Source organism: Oncorhynchus tshawytscha, linkage group LG15 (assembly GCF_018296145.1).
Source record: "Oncorhynchus tshawytscha isolate Ot180627B linkage group LG15, Otsh_v2.0, whole genome shotgun sequence".
NCBI classification, from domain to species: Eukaryota; Metazoa; Chordata; class Actinopteri; order Salmoniformes; family Salmonidae; genus Oncorhynchus; species Oncorhynchus tshawytscha.
Window position 1 is genome coordinate 23,428,688 of NC_056443.1, and position 24,279 is coordinate 23,452,966.

General features: G+C 44.1%; 2 protein-coding genes across 40 annotated transcripts in view; one reads left to right on the top strand and one right to left on the bottom strand.

Annotated features, from left to right (window-relative positions):
• LOC112214694 (receptor-type tyrosine-protein phosphatase delta) overlaps positions 1-24,279 on the top strand; it is a 905,847-nt gene that overhangs the window by 370,806 nt on the left and 510,762 nt on the right. The window lies entirely within an intron of this gene.
• Positions 1-24,279, bottom strand: part of LOC112267515 (contactin-5-like) — a 210,093-nt gene that overhangs the window by 72,593 nt on the left and 113,221 nt on the right. The window contains exons 9-11 of the mRNA XM_042298356.1: positions 20,135-20,293; positions 7,110-7,259; positions 2,523-2,593 (exon numbers count right to left, since the gene is read on the bottom strand). Of these exons, the coding sequence (XP_042154290.1) occupies positions 2,523-2,593; positions 7,110-7,259; positions 20,135-20,293 (380 nt within the window). The remainder of the gene's footprint in view (positions 1-2,522; positions 2,594-7,109; positions 7,260-20,134; positions 20,294-24,279) is intronic.

Here is a 24,279-nt window from a genome sequence, read left to right on the forward strand (position 1 = left end):
AGCTCCAGGCTGAGTTTAGTAGCTCCAGGCTCTGGGCATGTATACATGCTTTCTTTATTGTCATTTTAGGGCCTTATTCGGACTCAAGCCCTGTGGAATCGGTTTGGATCAATGACATACAGTTCCTGGTGTCACATATGTTAGTAGCTAGTGTCATGACTCCTGGCTGAGGATGTTATTAAAAACTGTATGAACTAAATACTGTAACTTAGGAAGGAAATCCCCTTTATCTGTCAAGTTTCCATCAAATACACTGTCTGTAATATCAAAATGGATGAAACTATTTTTGTTAAGATACGAATGTGATTTTAGGAGTCATAAGAGAGAACTTCTAATCATATCCTTTGCACATTAAGTAGTCACGCACCACATGAGGTCAGAAAGCTTGTCAGTGGGATGGTACTGCCCTAATATGCATATATTAGCATTTGGGACTGAGTAAGTGGCAGTTTACTCCTATCCCAAAGAAGTTCTTTAAACAGCTTGGAAAATATCAGAAAATTATGTCATGGCTTTTGAAGCTTCTGATAGGCTAATTGACAAAACTTGAGTCAACTGGAGCTGTACCTGTGGATGTATTTCAAGCCCTACCTTCAAACCCAGTGCCTCTTTGCTTGACATCATGGGTAAATCAAAAGAAATCAGCCAAGACCTCCGAAAAAACTGTAGACGTCCACAAGTCTGGTTCATCCTTGGGAGAAATTTCCAAACGTCTGAAGGTACCACATTCATCTGTACAAACAATAGTACGCACGTATGAACACCATGGGACCACGCAGCAATCAAACAGCTCAGGAAGGAGACGCATTCTGTCTCCTAGAGATGAACGTACTTTGGTGCGAAAAGTGCAAATCAATCCCAGAACAACAGCAAAGCACCCTGTGAAGATGCTGGAGGAAACAGGTACAAAAGTATCTATATCCACAGTAAAACGAGTCCTAAATCGACATAACCTGAAAGCCCGCTCAGGAAGGAAGAAGCCACTGCTCCAAAACCGCCATAAAAAAGCCAGACTACGGTTTGCAACTGCACATGGGGATAAGGATCGTACTATTTTGAGAAATGTCCTCTGGTCTGATGAAACAAAAATAGAACTGTTTGGCCATAATGACCATCGTTATACTTGGAGGAAAAAGGGGGAGGCTTGCAAGCCGAAGAACACCATCCCAACTGTGAAGCACGGAGGTAGAATCACAGAACCACAGAATCATGTTGTGGGGGTACTTTGCTGCAGGAGGGACCGGTGAACTTCACAAAATAGATGGCAACATCTCAAGACATCAGTCAGGAAGTTAAAGCTTGGTCGCAAATGGGTCTTCCAAATGGACAATGACCCCAAGTATACTTCCAAAGTTGTTGACAACAAAGTCAAGGTATTGGAGTGGCCATCACAAAGCCCTGACCTCAACCCTATAGAACATTTGTTTGTGTCACGGCCGTCAAAGGAAGAGGACCAAAGCGCAGCTTGGTGGGCGTACATATTCATTTTTATTAGGGTTAGGATGACGCCGACAAACACAATAAACAATACAAAAACAACTGTGAAGCTTAAGGGCTATGTGCCACAAACAAAGTTAACTTCCCACACTGAGAGGAGGGAAAGGGCAACCTAAGTATGGTTCCGAATCAGAGACAACGAAAGACAGTGGTCCCTAATTGAGAACCATACCCGGCCAAAACATAGAAATACAAAATCATAGAAAACAAAAACATAGAATGCCCACCCCAAATCACACCCTGACCAAACCAAATAGAGACATAAAAAGTCTCTCTAAGGTCAGGGCGTGACAGTGGGCAGAAATGAAAAAGCGTGTGCGAGCAAGGAGGCCTACAAACCTGACTCAGTTACACCAGCTCTGTCAGGAGGAATGGGCCAAATTCACCCAACTTATTGTGGGAAGCTTGTGGAAGGCAACCCGAAACATTTGACCGAAGTTAAACAGTTTAAATGCAATGATACCAAATACTAATTGAGTGTATGTAAACTTCTGCCCCACTGGGAATGGTATGAAAGAAATTAAGGCTGAAATAAATCATTCTCTCTTCTATTATTCTGACATTTCACATTCTTAAAATAAAGTGGTGATTCTAACCGACCTAAAACAGGGAATTGTTACTAGGATTATATGCCAGGAATTTGGCTAATGTGTATGTAAACTTCCGACTTCAACTGTATGTAGTATATTTGTATACATATCAACTGTATATATTCTTGAGTTTAATTTGGGAGATAGTAATTAATTAACAACTTCTTCCATGGTGCCCCAAATTCCTAATGAGTTAATTGTTATGTGATTAATTGAATCGGGTAACAATTAAACATAGTTAGTGGAATAAATAAATAACAGTCATCAGATTAATGAAAGTCAAGACACTAAGCGCCTGAAATAGGAGAGTTCTGTTTTATGGAGTGGGGTTAAGAGGACTAGGGTTAGTGTGTGAGAGAGTGAGTGAGTGTGTGTGTGTATCTGAGCTAGCGAGGGCAGTGTTGTTGAGGATTAGAGGTTAAAAAAGGCCCTTACCTCCCAGGAGGTGACCAGTTCATGCCTGCGGCCGTTCCCTCCACTGACGTTAGCTGGGGCCACCGAGGGGACTGGAAGTTTTGGACACAAGAAAACAACACCAGCCATCACACGTCATATCTCCTGCAAGACCCTAGTTGACTGTTATTTACCAAGTCAGTTCAACTCTGCTCAACCCATAGCTCTACTCATTTGAAGAGACTCAAGACCAGTTGAAATGTGGAAAATACAAGCTTCAATACCACTACAGTATCGGTGACCCATAGCTCTTGTCCCAAGAAACCCAAACGGAATCGTAAAAGTAGAGTTATACCAGTATATGCCATTTAGAATACTTTTTATTTATAAAGAATCACTATTCATAATATACAGTAGTACACCTCCTCATTCAACATTTCATGGACACCTCCTCATCCAACATCTCATGGACACCTCCTCATCCAACCTTCTCATAGACACCTCCTCATCCAACATCTCATAGACACCTCCTCATCCAACATCTCATGGACACCTCCTCATCCAACCATCTCATAGACACCTTCTCATCCAACATCTCATTTACACCTCCTCATCCAACATCTCATGGACACCTCCTCATCCAACATCTCATGGACACATCCTCATCCAACATCCTCATCCAACATCTCATGGACACCTCCTCATCCAACATCTCAAAGACACCTCCTCATCCAACATCTCATGGACACCTCCTCATCCAACATCTCATTCCAAAACCATAGGTATTAATATGGAGTTGGTCCCCCCTTTACTGCTATATCAGCCTCCACTCTTCTGGTAAGGCTTTCCACTAGATGTTGGAACATTGCTGCAGGGAGGGCATCACTGAAAAATGCATTGTTGGTAAAGGGCTTGTCAGTCAGCATTCCACTGTCAGCAGTCCAATCCCTGTACCTTTTGCAGAACATGAGTCTATCCCTGATGTTTTTCCTGGAGAGAGGTGGCTTCTTTGCTGCCCTTCTTGACACCAGGCCATCCTCCAAAATGGCCTGGAGTATATGCAAATTGCCATCATACAAACTGAGGCAGCAGACTGTGAAAATTCATATTTGTGTCATTCTCAAAACTTTTGGCCACGACTGTATACCTGAGGACTGGGGTAAAGTAATTTTCTCTGATGAAACCCATTCCCGATTATTTGGGGAAAAAAGCTTGTCTGGAGAAGACAAGGTGAGCGCTACCATCAGTCCTGTGTCATGCCAACAGTAAAGCATCCTGAGACCATTCATGTGTGGGGTTGCTTCTCAGCCAAGGGAGTGGGCTCACTCACAATGTTGCCTAAGAACACAGCCATGAATAAAGAATGGTACAAACACATCCTCCGAGAGCAACTTCTCCCAACCATCCAGGAACAGTTTGGTGACAAACAATGCCATTTCCAGCATGATGGAGCACCTTCCCATAAGGCAAAAGTGATAACTAAGTGGCTCGGGGAACAAAACATCAATATTTTGGGTCTATGGCCAGGAAACTCCCCAGACCTTAATCCCATTGAGAACTTGTGGTCAATCCTCAAGAGGTGGGTGGACAAACAAAAACCCACAAATTCTGACAAACTCCAAGCATTGATTATGCAAGAATGGGCTGCCATCAGTCAGGATGTGGTCCAGAAGTTAATTGACAGCGTACTAGGGCGGATTGCAGAGGTCTTGAAAAAGAAGGGTCAACAATGCAAATATTGACTCTGCATCAACTTCATATAATTGTCAATAAAAGCCTTTGACACTTATGAAATGCTTGTAATTATACTTCAGTCTTCCATAGTAACATCTGACAAAAATATCTAAAGACACTGAAGCAGCAAACGTTGTGGAAATTAATTTTTGTGTAATTCTCAAGACTTTTGGCTACGACTTGCATTCGGCGCAAGTGACAAATAACATTTGATTCGATTGGAATTGTTTCCATAGATTCAGCCACAAGAGTATTAGTGAGACTGGTACTGATGTTGGGTGATTGGAGATGATGCAAACAAATTACATTGATGGAAGCTACAATCTAGCTGCAATATTAAAGCTGATTCATCCCCTACAAACGGTTTAATAAAACATAAAAACATATCATTTTAGTGGAACTAAGGGGCCTAGCCCAAACCATGAAAAACAGGCCCAGACCATCATTCCTCATCCACCAAACTTTACAGTTGGGACTATGCATTGGGGCAGGTAGCGTTCTCCTGGCATCCGCCAAACCCAGATTTGTCCGTCGGACTACCAGATGGTGAAAAGTAGTGATTAATCACTCCAGAGAACGCATTTCCACTGCTCCCTAGTCCAATGGCGGCAAGCTTTACACCACTCCAGCAGACGCTTGGTATTGCGCATGGTGATCTTGGGCATGTGAGCAGCTGCTTTAATTGGTTGAGGAGTTTGTTAAATAAGCAGATGCAAGGCAGAGACACAGAGACAGAGACATAGAGAAACAGAGCCTCAGAGCCTCATAGCCACAGAGAGAGAGCCCCAGAGACACATAGCCTCAGAACCACAGAGACACAGAGACACAGAGTCTCAGAGCCACAGAGCCTCAACCACTCAGAGCCTCAGCCACTCAGAGCCTGAGCCACTGGGCCACTCAGAGTCTCAGCCACTCGGCCACTCAGAGTCTCAGCCACTCAGAGTCTCAGCCACTCAGAGTCTCAGAGCCCCAGAGTGTCAGCCACTCAGAGTCTCAGCGACTCAGTCACTGAGCCTCTCAGAGCCTCAGCCACTCAGAGCCTCTCAGAGCCTCAGCCACTCAGAGCCTCTAAGAGCCTCAGCCTCTCAGAGCCTCTCAGAGCCTCAGCCACTCAGCCTCTCCGAGCCTCAGCCACTCAGCCTCTCAGAATCTCAGAGCCTCAACAACTCAGAGTCTTATAGCCTCAGCCACTCAGAGCCTCTAAGAGCCTCAGCCTCTCAGAGCCTCTCAGAGCCTCAGCCACTCAGCCTCTCCGAGCCTCAGCCACTCAGCCTCTCAGAATCTCAGAGCCTCAACAACTCAGAGTCTTATAGCCTCAGCCACTCAGAGCCTCAGCACCTCAGCCAAGGCCAGGTTTATATATTATATTTCTTGAAAACAATCCCTGGTTTGGATTACATACATACGCACAGTTAGGAACAGAAACAGTCTACATCCAAAATGGAACCCTATGGGCCCTGGTCTAAAGTAGTGCACTACAGAGGGAATAGGAACCCTTTGGGCCCTGGTCTAAAGTAGTGCACTACAGAGGGAATAGGAACCCTATGGGCCCTGGTCTAAAGTAGTGCACTACAGAGGGAATAGGAACCCTTTGGGCCCTGGTCTAAAGTAGTGCACTACAGAGGGAATAGGAACCCTATGGGCCCTGGTCTAAAGTAGTGCACTACAGAGGGAATAGGAACCCTATGGGCCCTGGTCTAAAGTAGTGCACTACAGAGGGAATAGGAACCCTTTGGGCCCTGGTCTAAAGTAGTGGACTACAGAGGGAATAGGAACCCTTTGGGCCCTGGTCTAAAGTAGTGGACTACAGAGGGAATAGGAACCCTATGGGCCCTGGTCTAAAGTAGTGGACTACATAGGGATTAGGAACCCTATGGGCCCTGGTCTAAAGTAGTGGACTACATAGGGAATAGAAACCCTATGGGCCCTGGTCTAAAATAGTGCACTACAGAGGGAATAGGGTGCCATTTGGGACGCATTTAGAAATGCCGTAGCAAAGTTGACTGGTGTAAATAGTCTATTTTACCAGCTGCTTTATCTGCATTGCATTTTTAACAGGAGATACTGATTTCATGAATGCTTTGTATATTTCTACTTTAGAAATAGTATAACTGCCGAGATGGGTTCTTTTGTTTTGCTAGTTGAGTAAGAAAAACATGTCAGTTAAACGTGATGCTTTCGCTTAGTGAGAGAAAAAATATTTTGCGATTGAACTGTAGTCAGTTACATACTGTATGTTCTCACCCAGCTGGGCCCACTCCCCAACCCAGACCTCCACCTGCTAGGCCCACACCCCAACCAGACCTCCACCTGCTAGGCCCACACCCCAACCAGACCTCCACCTGCTAGGCCCACACCCCAACCCAGACCTCCACCTGCTAGGCCCACAACCCAACCCAGACATCCACCTGCTAGGCCTACACCTCAACCAGACCCCCACCTGCTAGGCCCACACCCCAACCCAGAACTTCACCTGCTAGGCCCACACCCCAACCCAGACCCCCACCTGCTAGGCCCACACCCCAACCCAGACCTCCACCTGCTAGGCCCACACCCCAACCCAGACCTCCACCTGCTAGGCCCACAACCCAACCCAGACATCCACCTGCTAGGCCCACACCACAACCCAGACCTCCACCTGCTAGGCCCACACCACAACCCAGACCTCCACCTGCTAGGCCCACACCCCAACCCAGACCTCCACCTGCTAGGCCCACACCACAACCCAGACCTCCAACACCTGAAGGGGAGCTATATTCCATCATGAGGGACCCACAGAGGTGGTGTTGGTGGCACACAGTTTCACACACACACACACACACACACACACACACACACACACACACACACACACACACACACACACACACACACACACACACACACTAAAGTTACCTGCTTCTTTAGTCCGGACCCCTCTGGATGGGGCACTGGGGTCTCCTGTCCCGATAGCGTTGCTGGCCACCACCCTGAATTCATAGTCCACCCAGGGGTTCAGGTCCACAGCCATGGCTGACTCCATGTCCCCTGTCACTGGCTCTGGGTCTGGAGAGGACGGAGGGAGAGGGGAGATAGAGAGACATTCACGACCAGAACTGCATGATAAACAGGGCCAGAACAGTCGAAATACATCAGTGGAGAACAGAGATGTTGGCTCAGAATTAAACAGGACATGTTGACACCACAGCATTGCAGTAGGGAAAATATTGTATATTCGAATCATAACTCTGTTATTGAAATACACTCATGGAATGGTATGATGTAATCTTGCCACAATGCAGATACACTTACTCTGCAGTTGAACTGATCACTATACGCTCTGATGATCCACTACTGTTATATTGTATCGTACTCTCTGATTCCTTATTATGGCTGACTTTCTAATATTGTAAAGATAAATATGACAGGACAGGACTGGCTGGCTGGGATAGCCAATGCCGGCTGGCTAGCCACAAATCCGGCTTGTCAAGGTTAAACCAATTATCCATAGGGCAAGTCAGTGAACAGTTGGCTAAAAAAAGTAGATGGATTCGTCCCGAATGGCCCAATTCCAGTTATAAAGCACTTATTTTGACCAGGGCCCATAAGGAATAGGGATCTTGACCAGGGCCCATAAGGAATAGGGTTCTTGACCAGGGCCCAGAAGGAATAGGGTTCTTGACCAGGGCCCAGAAGGAATAGGGTTCTTGACCAGGGCCCAGAAGGAATAGGGTTCTTGACCAGGGCCCAGAAGGAATAGGGTTCTTGACCAGGGCCCAGAAGGAATAGGGTTCTTGACCAGGGCCCATAATGAATAGGATTCTTGACCAGGGCACATGATGAATAGGGTTCTTGACCAGGGCCCATAAGGAATAGGGTTCTTGACCAGGGCCCAGAAGGAATAGGGTTCTTGACCAGGAACCAGAAGGAATAGGGTTCTTGACCAGGGCCCATAAGGAATAGGGTTCTTTACCAGGGCCCAGAAGAAAAAGGGTTCTTGACCAGGGCCCAGAAGGAATAGGGTTCTTGACCAGGGCCCAGAAGGAATAGGGTTCTTGACCAGGGCCCAGAAGGAATAGGGTTCTTGACCAGGGCCCATGAGGAATAGAGTTCTTGACCATGGCCCATGAGGAAAAGGGACTGCCTCTACCAATCTCCATATTCACCACTAGCCTGTCTATGCTGACTCTCTCTACCATTCCTCATATTCACCACCAGACTGCCTCTACCAATCCCCATATTCACCACCAGACTGCCTCTACCATTCCCCATATTCACCACCAGACTGCCTCTACCATTCCCCATATTCACCACCAGACTGCCTCTACCATTCCTCATATTCACCACCAGACTGCCTCTACCATTCCCCACATTCACCACCAGACTGCCTCTACCAATCCTCATATTCACCACCAGACTGCCTCTACCATTCCTCATATTCACCACCAGACTGCCTCTACCATACCCCATATTCACCACCAGACTGCCACTACCATTCCCCATATTCACCACCAGACTGCCTCTACCATTCCTCATATTCACCACCAGACTGCCTCTACCAATCCTCATATTCACCACCAGACTGCCTCTACCATTCCCCATATTCACCACCAGACTGCCTCTACCATTCCTCATATTCACCACCAGACTGCCTCTACCAATCCCCATATTCACCACCAGACTGCCACTACCATACCCCATATTCCCCACCAGACTGCCACTACCATTCCTCATATTCACCACCAGACTGCCTCTACCATACCCCATATTCACCACCAGACTGCCACTACCATTCCTCATATGTTTAGATCACTGTGGGGTGACAAATATTCCAAGGCATAATTGGCTGGGTTGGACAATACACCTTATGCACATTCCATCATCAAATATTCTAAACACACCACCTACCGGCGTGGCAATTTCCAGTGGTGCATACTATAGAACGGAAGTAAGTCTCGTTGTTATCAACGATATAACGTTACTACCACTATGTCACAGTTTTTTACTAGGTGTCTTCAGGACTTGCCTCAGATTAATATTAATGATGTACATCGAATTGTTAAATCAGCCTCCGAGACTCGCAAGAATGAAAAGGGGTTCAAGATGTACAGTGGGGAGAATAAGTATTTGATACACTGACGATTTTGCAGGTTTTCCTACTTACAAAGCATGTAGAGGTCTGTAATTTTTATCATAGGTACACTTCAACTGTGAGAGACGGAATCTAAAACAAAAATCCAGATAATCACATTGTATGATTTTTAAGTAATTATTATTAATAAATAGCCCATCCAATCTACCTGTCATGTCTTTACTATCCTTAACTGAAGACTTTTAGATTCACTGTAATTAGCATTACACAATTAAACTGATTCATCATGTAACTGTAATTAACTAGGAAGTCGGGGCAACAAGGAAAATATTCCGATTACAAAGTTATAATTTTCCTAATATTACTTTTCAGATATTTTCATATCTGATCAATAGTCTTCTGATTAATGAATTCTTTACCTCATGTTAGTCAAGGCAAGCTTCAATGCCATACAACTCTCCTTCCGTGGCCTCCAATTGCTCTTAAATACAAGTAAAACTAAATGCATGCTCTTCAACCGATCGCTGCCTGTACCTGCCCGCCTGTCCAACATCACTACTCTGGACGGCTCTGACTTAGAATACGTGGACAACTACAAATACCTAGGTGTCTGGTTAGACTGTAAACTCTCCTTCCAGACCCACATCAAACATCTCCAATCCAAAGTTAAATCTAGAATTGGCTTCCTATTTCGCAACAAAGCATCCTTCACTCATGCTGCCAAACATACCCTTGTAAAACTGACCATCCTACCAATCCTCGACTTCGGCGATGTCATTTACAAAATAGCCTCCAATACCGTACTCAACAAATTGGATGCAGTCTATCACAGTGCAATCCGTTTTGTCACCAATTTTTTTTATTTTTTTTTTATTTCACCTTTATTTAACCAGGTAGGCTAGTTGAGAACAAGTTCTCATTTGCAACTGCGACCTGGCCAAGATAAAGCATAGCAGTGTGAACAGACAACACAGAGTTACACATGGAGTAAACAATTAACAAGTCAATAACACAGTAGAAAAAAAAGAGAGTCTATATACATTGTGTGCAAAAGGCATGAGGAGGTAGGCGAATGATTACAATTTTGCAGATTAACACTGGAGTGATAAATGATCAGATGGTCATGTACAGGTAGAGATATTGGTGTGCAAAAGAGCAGAAAAGTAAATAAATAAAAACAGTATGGGGATGAGGTAGGTAAAAATGGGTGGGCTGTTTACCGATAGACTATGTACAGCTGCAGCGATCGGTTAGCTGCTCAGATAGCAGATGTTTGAAGTTGGTGAGGGAGATAAAAGTCTCCAACTTCAGCGATTTTTGCAATTCGTTCCAGTCACAGGCAGCAGAGAACTGGAACGAAAGGCGGCCAAATGAGGTGTTGGCTTTAGGGATGATCAGTGAGATACACCTGCTGGAGCGCGTGCTATGGATGGGTGTTGCCATCGTGACCAGTGAACTGAGATAAGGCGGAGCTTTACCTAGCATGGACTTGTAGATGACCTGGAGCCAGTGGGTCTGGCGATGAATATGTAGCGAGGGCCAGCCGACTAGAGCATACAAGTCGCAGTGGTGGGTGGTATAAGGTGCTTTAGTGACAAAACGGATGGCACTGTGATAAACTGCATCCAGTTTGCTGAGTAGAGTGTTGGAAGCAATTTTGAAGATGACATCGCCGAAGTCGAGGATCTGTAGGATGGTCAGTTTTACGAGGGTAAGTTTGGCAGCGTGAGTGAAGGAGGCTTTGTTGCGGAATAGAAAGCTGACTCTTGATTTGATTTTCGATTGGAGATGTTTGACATGAGTCTGGAAGGAGAGTTTACAGTCTAGCCAGACACCTAGGTACTTATAGATGTCCACATATTCAAGGTCGGAACCATCCAGGGTGGTGATGCTGGTCAGGCGTGCGGGTGCAGGCAGCGAACGGTTGAAAAGCATGCATTTGGTTTTACTAGCGTTTAAGAGCAGTTGGAGGCCACGGAAGGAGTGTTGTATGGCATTGAAGCTCGTTTGGAGGTTAGATAGCACAGTGTCCAAGGACGGGCTGGAAGTATATAGAATGGTGTCGTCTGCGTAGAGGTGGATCAGGGAATCGCCCGCAGCAAGAGCAACATCATTGATATATACAGAGAAAATAGTCGGCCCGGGGATTGAACCCTGTGGCACCCCCATAGAGACTGCCAGAGGACCGGACAGCATGCCCTCCGATTTGACACACTGAACTCTGTCTGCAAAGTAATTGGTGAACCAGGCAAGGCAGTCATCCGAAAAACCGAGGCTACTGAGTCTGCCGATAAGAATATGGTGATTGACAGAGTCGAAAGCCTTGGCAAGGTCGATGAAGACGGCTGCACAGTACTGTCTTTTATCGATGGCGGTTATGATATCGTTTAGTACCTTGAGCATGGCTGAGGTGCACCCGTGACCGGCTCGGAAACCAGATTGCACAGCGGAGAAGGTACGGTGGGATTCGAGATGGTCAGTGACCTGTTTGTTGACTTGGCTTTCGAAGACCTTAGATAGGCAGGGCAGGATGGATATAGGTCTGTAACAGTTTGGGTCCAGGGTGTCCCCCCCTTTGAAGAGGGGGATGACTGCGGCAGCTTTCCAATCCTTGGGGATCTCAGACGATATGAAAGAGAGGTTGAACAGGCTGGTAATAGGGGTTGCGACAATGGCGGCGGATAGTTTCAGAAATAGAGGGTCCAGATTGTCAAGCCCAGCTGATTTGTACGGGTCCAGGTTTTGCAGCTCTTTCAGAACATCTGCTATCTGGATTTGGGTAAAGGAGAACCTGGAGAGGCTTGGGCGAGTAGCTGCGGGGGGCGGAGCTGTTGGCCGAGGTTGGAGTAGCCAGGCGGAAGGCATGGCCAGCTGTTGAGAAATGCTTGTTGAAGTTTTCGATAATCATGGATTTATCAGTGGTGACCGTGTTACCTAGCCTCAGTGCAGTGGGCAGCTGGGAGGAGGTGCTCTTGTTCTCCATGGACTTCACAGTGTCCCAGAACTTTTTAGAGTTGGAGCTACAGGATGCAAACTTCTGCCTGAAGAAGCTGGCCTTAGCTTTCCTGACTGACTGCGTGTATTGGTTCCTGACTTCCCTGAACAGTTGCATATCGCGGGGACTATTCGATGCTATTGCAGTCCGCCACAGGATATTTTTGTGCTGGTCTAAGGCAGTCAGGTCTGGAGTGAACCAAGGTCTATATCTGTTCTTAGTTCTGCATTTTTTGAACGGAGCATGCTTGTCTAAAATGGTGAGGAAGTTACTTTTAAAGAATGACCAGGCATCCTCAACTGACGGGATGAGGTCAATGTCCTTCCAGGATACCCGGGCCAGGTCGATTAGAAAGGCCTGCTCACAGAAGTGTTTTAGGGAGCGTTTGACAGTGATGAGGGGTGGTCGTTTGACTGCGGCTCCGTAGCGGATACAGGCAATGAGGCAGTGATCGCTGAGATCCTGGTTGAAGACAGCGGAGGTGTATTTGGAGGGCCAGTTGGTCAGGATGACGTCTATGAGGGTGCCCTTGTTTACAGATTTAGGGTTGTACCTGGTGGGTTCCTTGATGATTTGTGTGAGATTGAGGGCATCTAGCTTAGATTGTAGGATTGCCGGGGTGTTAAGCATATCCCAGTTTAGGTCACCTAACAGAACAAACTCTGAAGCTAGATGGGGGGCGATCAATTCACAAATGGTGTCCAGGGCACAGCTGGGAGCTGAGGGGGGTCGGTAGCAGGCGGCAACAGTGAGAGACTTATTTCTGGAGAGAGTAATTTTCAAAATTAGTAGTTCGAACTGTTTGGGTATGGACCTGGAAAGTATGACATTACTTTGCAGGCTATCTCTGCAGTAAACTGCAAATTCCTCCCCCTTTGGCAGTTCTATCTTGACGGAAAATGTTATAGTTGGGTATGTAAGTCTCTGAATTTTTGGTGGCCTTCCTGAGCCAGGATTCAGACATGGCAAGGACATCAGGGTTAGCAGAGTGTGCTAAAGCAGTGAGTAAAACAAACTTAGGGAGGAGGCTTCTGATGTTGACATGCATGAAACCAAGGCTTTTTTGATCACAGAAGTCAACAAATGAGGGTGCCTGGGGACATGCAGGGCCTGGGTTTACCTCCACATCACCCGCGGAACAGAGGAGGAGTAGAATGAGGGTGCGGCTAAAGGCTATCAAAACCAAAGCCCCATATACTACCCACCACTGCGACCTGTACGCTCTCGTTGGCTGGCCCTCGCTTCATACGGTAAAGTCCCCCCTTATCTCAGCTCGCTGGTCACCATAGCATCACCCACCTGTAGCACGCGCTCCAGCAGGTATATCTCTCTGGTCATCCCCAAAACCAATTCTTTCTTTGGCCGCCTCTCCTTCCAGTTCTCTGCTGCCAATGACTGGAACGAACTACAAAAATCTCTGAAACTGGAAACACTTATCTCCCTTACTAGCTGTAAGCACCAACTGTCAGAGCAGCTCACAGATTACTGCACCTGTACATAGCCCACCTATAATTTAGCCCAAACAACTACCTCTTTCCCTACTGTATTTATTTTATTTATTTATTTGTTTTGCTCCTTTGCACCCCATTATTTTTATTTCTACTTTGCACATTCTTCCACTGCAAATCTACCATTCCAATGTTTTACTTGCTATATTGTATTTACTTTGCCACCATGGCCTTTTTTTGCCTTTACCCCCCTTATCTCACCTCATTTGCTCACATCGTATATGAACTTGTTTATACTGTATTATTGACTGTATGTTTGTTTTACTCCATGTGTAACTCTGTGTCGTTGTATCTGTCGAACTGCTTTGCTTTATCTTGGCCAGGTCGCAATTGTAAATGAGAACTTGTTGTCAACTTGCCTACCTGGTTAAATAAAGGTGAAATATATATTTTTTTAAAGTCTCATTCCAAACGTCGTAAATTGTTGGTTATCTACACAAACCCAGACTTCACTATGAGTCATCCATACATCAATTGTCTTAAAATCATTTGTTTACTAACTAAGTTATTCACACAAACAGTAGATAGTTACAGGGAAATGATAACAGAGTTTCCCTAGTGGGATAAACCAGCATCGTGGCTTGGTGTACAAAAGGGAAGTAGGGGTCGACTGAGATAAGACAACACAGAGTTGATAATTATAACAATTGAAATGCTAATCCTTTGCACATGAACGCTCACTCATTCGGGAATAATTTCAATCAATATATATATTTACGCTCAGTGTGTCGTCGGGTCTCTGTCGAAAAGTTTGTTTCTGTTGGAGAGTCTGTCCGTCCTCTCTCTCTCTCTTAGAATGGGGAGTTCAGAGTGACATTCATTCATGTCGTTATAGAATAGATGTTTCGGTGGTTGTCGGCAGACTAGTAATTAATATCAAAGACTTGTTCTTATTCTGTCGGTATCAATAGTCTAAGAGTTTAACCATGTGGGATGGTTAAAAGATTCAGCAGTCTGGTCTCAAACCTTGTCCCTCTCGCTATCGAGGTAAGCTGGTCTGCAACCTTTGTCCTCTCGTATTTGAGAGCAACATGGTCTGTTGAGAAATTGTCAAATTGGGGGTTTTATTCGGGAGAGCAGAAAAAGCTTTCTCATGACGCCAGGTCCTAACTGTGCTCATGGGCGGTCCTCTGATTTAGTTAACCTGTCTGGGAACGGGGTCCCGCCGACTCCCATGAGTTTCACAAAATTGTACCAAACGGACCAGTTCGTAGCTGGATTCTTCACCGATCTTTTATACCTTCTTCAGAACATTAATTAAGTTTGGTTCTCCAGTTCTGTGAGGTGGAAGAAATTCCTTTGTTCTCTATGAAAATTCACTCTGTCTCTATACTGTGGCCATGAGGAGATAATCTCCTCCAGGAATGTATGACATCTCTCTGACCACAGCAGCCTGGGTGTATGAGACAGGGTGAGGGGGGTGGGGCTTTCTGTACCCAAAGAGGGCAACGTCATGACATGCCTCATCACCATATTGTTATATATTTAGCTCCTTTGCACCCCAGTACCGCTACTTGCACACTCATCTTCTGCACATCTATCACTTCAGTGTTTAATTTAAATAACAGTAAGCATGTTCTTAAATGTAAGATGGACTTTGGGATAATAATTAATAGTAAATAAAGAATAGTAATACTTGATAATAATAAATATGGTATAGGGCACCCTCAGCGGGAAAAACAACTAGACAGTCATTTGTGCCATCCCTCCTAAATAGCTCGGGCTAATGTTCCTGTCGAGTCAGTAAGGCCACCAGGCTAGTCTGTTTATTAAAAATGTTTTATTGTTATGTAACTGTTATGAAGGTTTTATTGTCAATTTTGTTTTGTATTTAAATGCCACTTTAAATGTGTACATGACGCTGAAACAAAATTTCCCCTTGGGGACAATAAAATTATGAATGATTACTGTACCTTGTGTAAAAATGTATATCCTCGTCAGAACCAGCAAATCGCTGTAGACCAAAGCCGTGTTGAGCGGTCAGTTTCTCCAGCTTGGATCGAAGCTCCTCAATTTCTCTTACGTGCTTATGGTTTGCCATGTCCAGGGCTGCGGGGTCAGGGACTGCACGGTAATCATGTGTCTGGACCGGATCAGAGATGGCACAGTAATCATGTGTCTGGACCGGATCAGACAGCACAGTAATCATGTGTCTGGACCGGATCAGAGACGGCACAGTAATCATGTGTCTGGACCGGATCAGAGACGGCACAGTAATCATGTGTCTGGACCGGATCAGAGACGGCACAGTAATCATGTGTCTGGAGCGGATCAGAGACGGCACAGTAATCAAGTGTCTGGACCGGATCAGAGACGGCACAGTAATCATGTGTCTGGACCGGATCAGAGACGGCACAGTAATCATGTGTCTGGACCGGATCAGAGACGGCACAGTAATCATGTGTCTGGACCGGATCAGAGATGGCATGGTCCATAGACAGCGCACCTTGTTCCTCATCCTCCTCAGTCGAAGCAGGAGGTTTCAGTCTTCTTTCCCAAACACCAGGTCTCTTTTGAATGTGCTAGTTCCACGCGAAGACTGTAGGAACAACACCCTTTTTCAGGTATTGTCATCACCCAATTTTTCCCTCAACTAAGTCACTCTCGACAAAATGTGTACTACACACCTTTGCGTGTTTGGTGACAGTAAAGTTGTCACGACGTACCGCCACCAACCACCTTTTACTGTGCTCTACATTGAAGGGGATACTATGGAAGCTCACAATACCATTACATTTGGAATAAACTGAACACAGAGGCACTGAACAATGTTCATTAGCACCTCCTTCGTGGGGCTGTAATTTAAAAGTAGTCATTGCGAACTATTTCAGCTAGAAATGCATCGACGACAGTTAGATAGCTAGCAAGCTAATGATAAAAACAATAGCAGAAATCGCTCCGGAAGTCATCAACACGGTAGGAAGTAAATTAGAACATTGGATGCGGTGTAATGCATAGAGCCTATTCTGAGTAGCGAGCCTTGAATCCAGTTTGTCAATGTTCATATTATACACATCACTGCGTATAACTAGCTCCGTCTCATCAACCAGATACAAACACAACGTAATGGAAAACTGTCGTTTATACTGTCATTTGGGGTATCATCAACAGTAAAATCATCTGAAACGTTTTACTGTAAAAGATGGTGCATTGTGGGAAAATGTTGTTGGCTTGGAAAGAATAGCTGTATTTCGAATGGTAGTGTAATTCAACCCCACAGAATACAGTGCCATATTGTATTTTTGGTGGTCCAAAAACCGATTGACTGCTAGTGGGTGCATGGTGTTGATGTTTCTGGCTCATTAATTTATTCTGAGGCATGTCTTGTAAGAGGCTATATTTGTTGCACCCTTGAGTGAGAATGCTGTACCAATTAAACTCCTTATGAGGTTACAGTGCCTCAACCATTTAAAATCTATAGGGGACAAATTCGAGTGGCAGGAAGTCATAACCCTTAAATGGTTGAGCATGTTGCCATGTTCTTTTGGTCTGTTTTGCCAAGTAGTCACCAGTTTGGAAGCCTTTGGCTCTAGAAGTGTAAGTCATATGAAACACCAAATATTAATTAATATGCTGTAATGTGGAAATACTTTACCTAGTAGCCAACATGCTTTCACCAATCCCTTGTAATTACAGTAAAATACTGTAAAATACAAACCCATCCCCTCAAAGAATTTCATTCATCCATCCATTCATTCAGTCAAACATTCACTCCAATGATGGTAGCTTTTAATTTTGTACAGTATGATACAGTCAGTTTTAGGGTATTGTACTAAGTGTTGTGTGCTTTGATAACATAATAATAATAATATAAGAATACTGTAGTTATATTGTAATATGAAATACTGAATTTAATAATAATAATATAATATAATAATACTGTAGATATACTGTAATATGAAATACTGACTTTAATAATAATATAATAATACTGTAGATATACTGTAATATGAAATACTGAATTTGATAATAATATAATACTGTAGATATACTGTAATATGAAATACTGACTTTAATAATAATATAATAATACTGTAGATATACTGTAATATGAAATACTGACTTTAATAATAATAATATAATTTAATAATACTGTAGATATACTGTAATATGAAATACTGACTTTAATAATAATGATATACTGTAGATATACTGTAATATGAAATACTAAATGTAATAATATAATAATACTGTAGATATACTGTAGATATACTGTAATATGAAATACTGAATTTAATACTAATAATATAATATAATAATACTGTAGATATACTGTAATATGAAATACTGACTTTAATACTAATAATATAATATAAGAATACTGTAGTTATATTGTAATATGAAATACTGAATTTAATAATAATAATATAATATAATAATACTGTAGATATACTGTAATATGAAATACTGACTTTACTGTTAATACTGTCAAATTCACGGCAACCCCTTTACATTGCAGTAACTCCTGTTACCAAAGGCCTAATGGCCTTTCTTCCCAGTCTGTGTTGTTGAACAAGGCTTAATGGCCTTTCTTCCCAGTCTGTGTTGTTGAACAAGGCTTAATGGCCTTTCTTCCCAGTCTGTGTTGTTGAACAAGGCCTAATGGCCTTTCTTCCCAGTCTGTGTTGTTGAACAAGGCCTAATGGCCTTTCTTCCCAGTCTGTGTTGTTGAACAAGGCCTAATGGCCTTTCTTCCCAGTCTGTGTTGTTGAACAAGGCTTAATGGCCTTTCTTCCCAGTCTGTGTTGTTGAACAAGGCCTAATGGCCTTTCTTCCCAGTCTGTGTTGTTGAACAAGGCCTAATGGTCTTTCTTCCCAGTCTGTGTTGTTGAACAAGGCTTAATGGTCTTTCTTCCCAGTCTGTGTTGTTGAACAAGGCCTAATGGCCTTTCTTCCCAGTCTGTGTTGTTGAACAAGGCTTAATGGTCTTTCCTCATGTTCTATGTTGATGAACAAGGCTTAATGGCCTTTCTTCCCAGTCTGTGTTGTTGAACAAGGCTTAATGGTCTTTCCTCATGTTCTATGTTGATGAACAAGGCTTAATGGTCTTTCCTCATGTTCTATGTTGATGAACAAGGCTTAATGGCCTTTCTTCCCAGTCTGTGTTGTTGAACAAGGCTTAATGGTCTTTCTTCCCAGTCTGTGTTGTTGAACAAGGCCTAATGGTCTTTCTTCCCAGTCTGTGTTGTTGAACAAGGCTTAATGGTCTTTCTTCCCAGTCTGTGTTGTTGAACAAGGCTTAATGGCCTTTCTTCCCAGTCTGTGTTGTTGAACAAGGCTTAATGGCCTTTCTTCCCAGTCTGTGTTGTTGAACAAGGCTTAATGGTCTTTCTTCCCAGTCTGTGTTGTTGAACAAGGCCTAATGGTCTTTCTTCCCAGTCTGTGTTGTTGAACAAGGCCTAATGGTCTTTCTTCCCAGTCTGTGTTGTTGAACAAGGCTTAATGGTCTTTCTTCCCAGTCTGTGTTGTTGAACAAGGCCTAATGGTCTTTCTTCCCAGTCTGTGTTGTTGAACAAGGCTTAATGGTCTTTCCTCATGTTCTATGTTGATGAACAAGGCTTAATGTAAAATAACAAAATGAAAAGGGTTGTATCCAAAATGGCACCGTATTCACTTGTGCACTACATTTGACCAGAGCCCATAGGGATCACCATAGGTCTCTAGTCAAAAGTAGTGTTCTATCTAGGGAATAGGGTGTCATTTGGGCCACAGTTATTGTGAATCATCCTAAATCTATGGACATGATTCATTATGGAGCTCTAAACATTTCTATTATTCGTATCCTCTGTACGCACACAGCAGCAGTGGAACAGATTACACCTACTGAGTCAGCAGTCATCCTCTGACATGAACAGATCATTATACAGTATTACTGTCATGGTACGGGGAAATAAACCCAATGAAATAGCGACAGCTCAGTAAAAATCCTGTGGTTTCTCACTGCCACATCAGGAATCAGCTTTGCCATTCTTAACGGATAGAGGTTAATTTTCCGGTAAAATCTGACATAATTCTGCATGTAATTTAGACCACTGAAATTACCTTTTGAGCTCCACAGACTTGTTTTTATTAAGTTCTGTTGAACAACAGCCAAGTTCTGAACAGGAAATTACAGTTACAATGAATACATCATCATGGACAAGAACAAAACAATGCACATCCAGCATTAGTCTCCAGTCGGGGACATTCGAAGTCTAGAGTTTATATTTCCTTCCATATCGGTTTCCACAAGCCAATATATCCTGTATGCAACATAACATCTCTGGCCTCCATATCGGTTTCCACAATGCAATACATCCCCTATGGAGCTAAACATCTCTGGCCTAAAACAGGACAGCATCCATACCTGTCCTGAGGGTCTGCCAGCCCAGGGAAAAAGGGCTCCGGGCCTGGAGATTGTAGCTGCTGATGGGGCTGTGGTTGTCCACCCCTCCACTCCACGACAGGGTGGCTGTAGCGTCTGTGATCTCCTCTACTATCACCACACCAGGGGGTCCTGGGGGGCCTAGAGGGGGATTTAGAGAGAGAGAGAGAGAGAGAGAGAGAGACGGAGAGAAATTTAGAAACCTATCCAACCAAAAACATAGAGACCAAGAAAATCTGGTCACTATGGTGAATCACAAAAACAATACAGAAATACACTACGGACAAAGAACGAGCATCACTACAAGAATACATAGAATCTAACCCCTTCTGGGAAAATTGGAAAACTCTAAACAACACGAAGCATTATCTATCCACTTCTTCTTCAAAACCACTTCTCCAAACTTTTTGGCTCTATAACAAAGAACAAACAGCAAAAACACATACATTTGAATTTGGAAATTTACATACACCTTAGCCAAATACATTTAAACTCAGTTTTTCACAATTCCTGACATTTAATCCTTGTAAAAATTCCCTGTCTTAGGTCAGTTAGGATCACCACTTTATTTTAAGAATGTGAAATGTCAGAATAATAGTAGAGATAATTATTTATTTCAGCTTTTTTTCCCTTCATCACATTCCCAGTGGGACAGAAGTTTACATACAATCAATTAGTATTTGGTTGAATTGCCTTTAAATTGTTTAACTTGGATCGAACGTTTCGGGTAGCCTTTCACAAGATTCCCACATTCCTCCTGACAGAGCTGGTGTAACTGAGTCAGGTTTGTAGGCCTCCTTGCTCGCACACACTTTTCAGTTCTGCCAACAAATTTAATATGGGATTGAGGTCAGGGCTTTGTGATGGCCACTCCAATACCTTGACTTTGTTGTCCTTACGCCATTTAGCCACAACTTTGGAAGTATGCTTGAGGTCATTGTGCATTTGGAAGACCCATTTGCGCCCAAGCTTGAACTTCCTGACTAATATCTTGAGATGTTGCTTCAATATATCCACATAATTGTCCTCCCTCATGATGCTGTCTATTTTGTGAAGTTCACCAGTCCCTCCTGCAGCAAAGAATCCTTTTCAGCTTCCTATTTTGCAACAAAGGTTCCTTCACTCTCGCTGCCAAACATACCCTCGTAAAACTGACTATCCTACCGATCCTTGAGTTCTGTCACAGTGCTATCCGTTTTGTATTCCAAAGCCCCATATACTACCCACCACTGCGACCTGTATGCTCTCGTTGGCTGGTCCTCGCTACATATTCGTCGCCAAACCCACTGGCTCCAGGTCATCTATAAGTCTTTGCTATGTAAAGCTCCACCTTATCTCAGTTTACTGGTCACCATAGCAACACCCACCTGTATCACAAGCTCCAGCAGGTATATTTCACTGGTCATTCCCAAAGCCAACACCTCCTTTGGCCTCCTTTCCTTCCAGTTCTCTGCTGCCAATGACTGGAACGAATTGCAAAAATCACTGTAGTTGGAGAATTATATCTCCCTCACTAACTTTAAGCATCAGAGCAGCTTACCGATTGCTGCAGCTGTACACAGCCCATATGTAAATAGCCCACCCAACTACATCATCCCCATATTTGTTTTTGTTTTTCTGCCCTTTTGAGCACCAGTACTTCTACTTGCACATCCTCATCTGCACATCTTTCAATCCAGTGTTAATATCTCATGTGTAACTCTGTGTTGTTGTTTTTGTCGCACTGCTTTGCTTTATCTTGGCCAGGTCGCAGTTGTAAATGAGAACTTGTTCTCAACTGGTCAACTGGTTAAATAAAGGTGAAATAAAAAAATAACAGCAACTCAAGACCTTTTGTTCACCCGACCTAGAATAACTCACAACCAAATGTATTTCCCCTCAAGTCGATACCACGATGGCCCTCAAGGAACACTAGACTTTTTGCAAACTGTAAACCACATATCCTGAGGCCGCGTTTATTGTAGCTGGGGATTTTAACAAAGCAAATTTGAGGAAAACGCTACTGAAGTTTTATCAACACATTACCTGTAGTTGTCGCTCTGGTATAACACTTGTCCACTGCTACTCCCCCTTTTGAAATGCCTACAAGGCCATTCCCTGCCCTCCTTTCAGCAAATAAGATGACAACTCCATTTTGCTCCTCCCTTCCTATAAGCAGAAATTCAAACAGGATGTACCCGTGCTAAGGTCTATTCAATGCTGGTCTGGCAAATTAGAATCCATACTTCAAGATTATTTTGATCACGTGGACAGGGAAATGTTCCAGGTAGCCTCTGAGAATAACATTGACGTATACATGGAGACAGTGACTGAGTTCATCAGGAAGTGTATATGGGATATTGTTCCCATTTTGACTATTAAAACCTACCCAAACCAGAAACCGTGGATGGATTGCACCCTTCACATAAAACTGAATGCATTTAACCATGGCAAGGTGACTGGGAATATGGATGAATAAAAACAGTGTAGTTATTCCCTTCATAAGGCAATCAAACAAGCAAAATGTCAGTACGGAAACAAAGTGGAGTTGCAATTCAATGAGATGTATGTGGCAGGGTCTACGGATTACAAAAGGAAAACCAGCCACATAGTGGACACCAACGTCTTGCTGCCCGAGAAGCTAAACACCTTCTTCGCCCTCTTTGAGGATAACACAGTGCCATCGACGCAGCCCACTCTCATTCTCCATGGCAGACGTGAGTAAGACATTTAAAGGTATTAACCCTCGTAAGGCTGCCGGCCCAGACGGCATCCCTAGCCGCATCCTCGGAGCATGTCCTGGCCAGTTGGCTGGTGTGTTTACGGACATATTCAATCTCTCTCTATCCCAGTCTGCTGTCCCCACATGCTTCAAGATGACCACCATTGTTCCTGTACCCAAGAAAACGAAAGTAACTGAACTAAATGACTATCACCCCGTAGCACTCACTTCTGTCATCATGAAGTGCTTTGAGAGGCTAGTTAAAGATAATATCACCTCTACCTTACCTGACACCCCAGACCCACTTCAATTTGTTTACCACCCCAATAGATCCACAGACGATTCAATCATTGACTATAGCTCAGCTTTCAACACCATAGTACCCTCCAAGCTCATCATTAAGCTCGGGGCTCTGGGTCTGAACCCCACCCTACGCAACTGGATTCTGGACTTCCTGATAGTTTGCCCAGGTTTGCTGAAGGTGCGAAACCTCCACTTCACTGATCATCTATACAGGTGCCCCACAAGGGTGCGTGCTCAGCCCTGTACTCTCTGTTCACCCATGACTGTGTGGCCACGCACATCAACTCAATCATCAAGTTTGTAGACTACACAACAGTAGTAGGACTGATTACCAACAATGATGAGATGGCCTACAGGGAGGAGGTCCTGGCGGAGTGGTGCTAGGAAAGTAACTTCTCCCTCAACGTCAACTAAATGGAGCTGATCAAGGACTTCAGGAACAACAGAGGGAGCACGCCCCTAAGTTCCTCGCAGTACACATCACTGACAGTGTGGTGAAGAAGGTGCAACAGTGCCTCTTCAACCTCAGGAGGCTGAACATTTTTTGCTTTGCCCTTAAGACTCTTTCCAACATGTACAAGATCCACAATTGAGAGCTTCCTGTAAGGCTGTATCGCCGCCTGGTACGGCAACTGCAGTGTCCACAACAGCAGGGCTCTCTAGAGGGTGGTGCGGTCTGCCTAACGCATCACCGGGGGTACACTGCCTGCCCTCCAGGACACATACAGCACCCGATATCACAGGAAGGCAAAAAAGCTAATCAAGGACATCAACCACCCGAGCCACAGCCTGTTCACCCCGCTAGCATCCAGAAGTCGAGGTCAGTACAGGTGCATCAAAGCTGGGCCCGAGAGACTGAAAAACAGCTTCTATCTCAAGTCCATCAGACTGTTTAACAGCCATCACCAGCTGGCTACCACCCGGTTACTCAACCCTGCACCTTAAATGTTGCTGCCCAATATACATAGACATGGAATCACTGGTCACTTCAATAATGGAACACTAGTCACGTTAATAATGGAACACTGGTCACTGTAATAATGCAACACTGGTCACTGTAATAATGCTTTAGTAATGGAACACTGGTCACTTTAGTAATGGAACACTAGTCACTTTAATAATG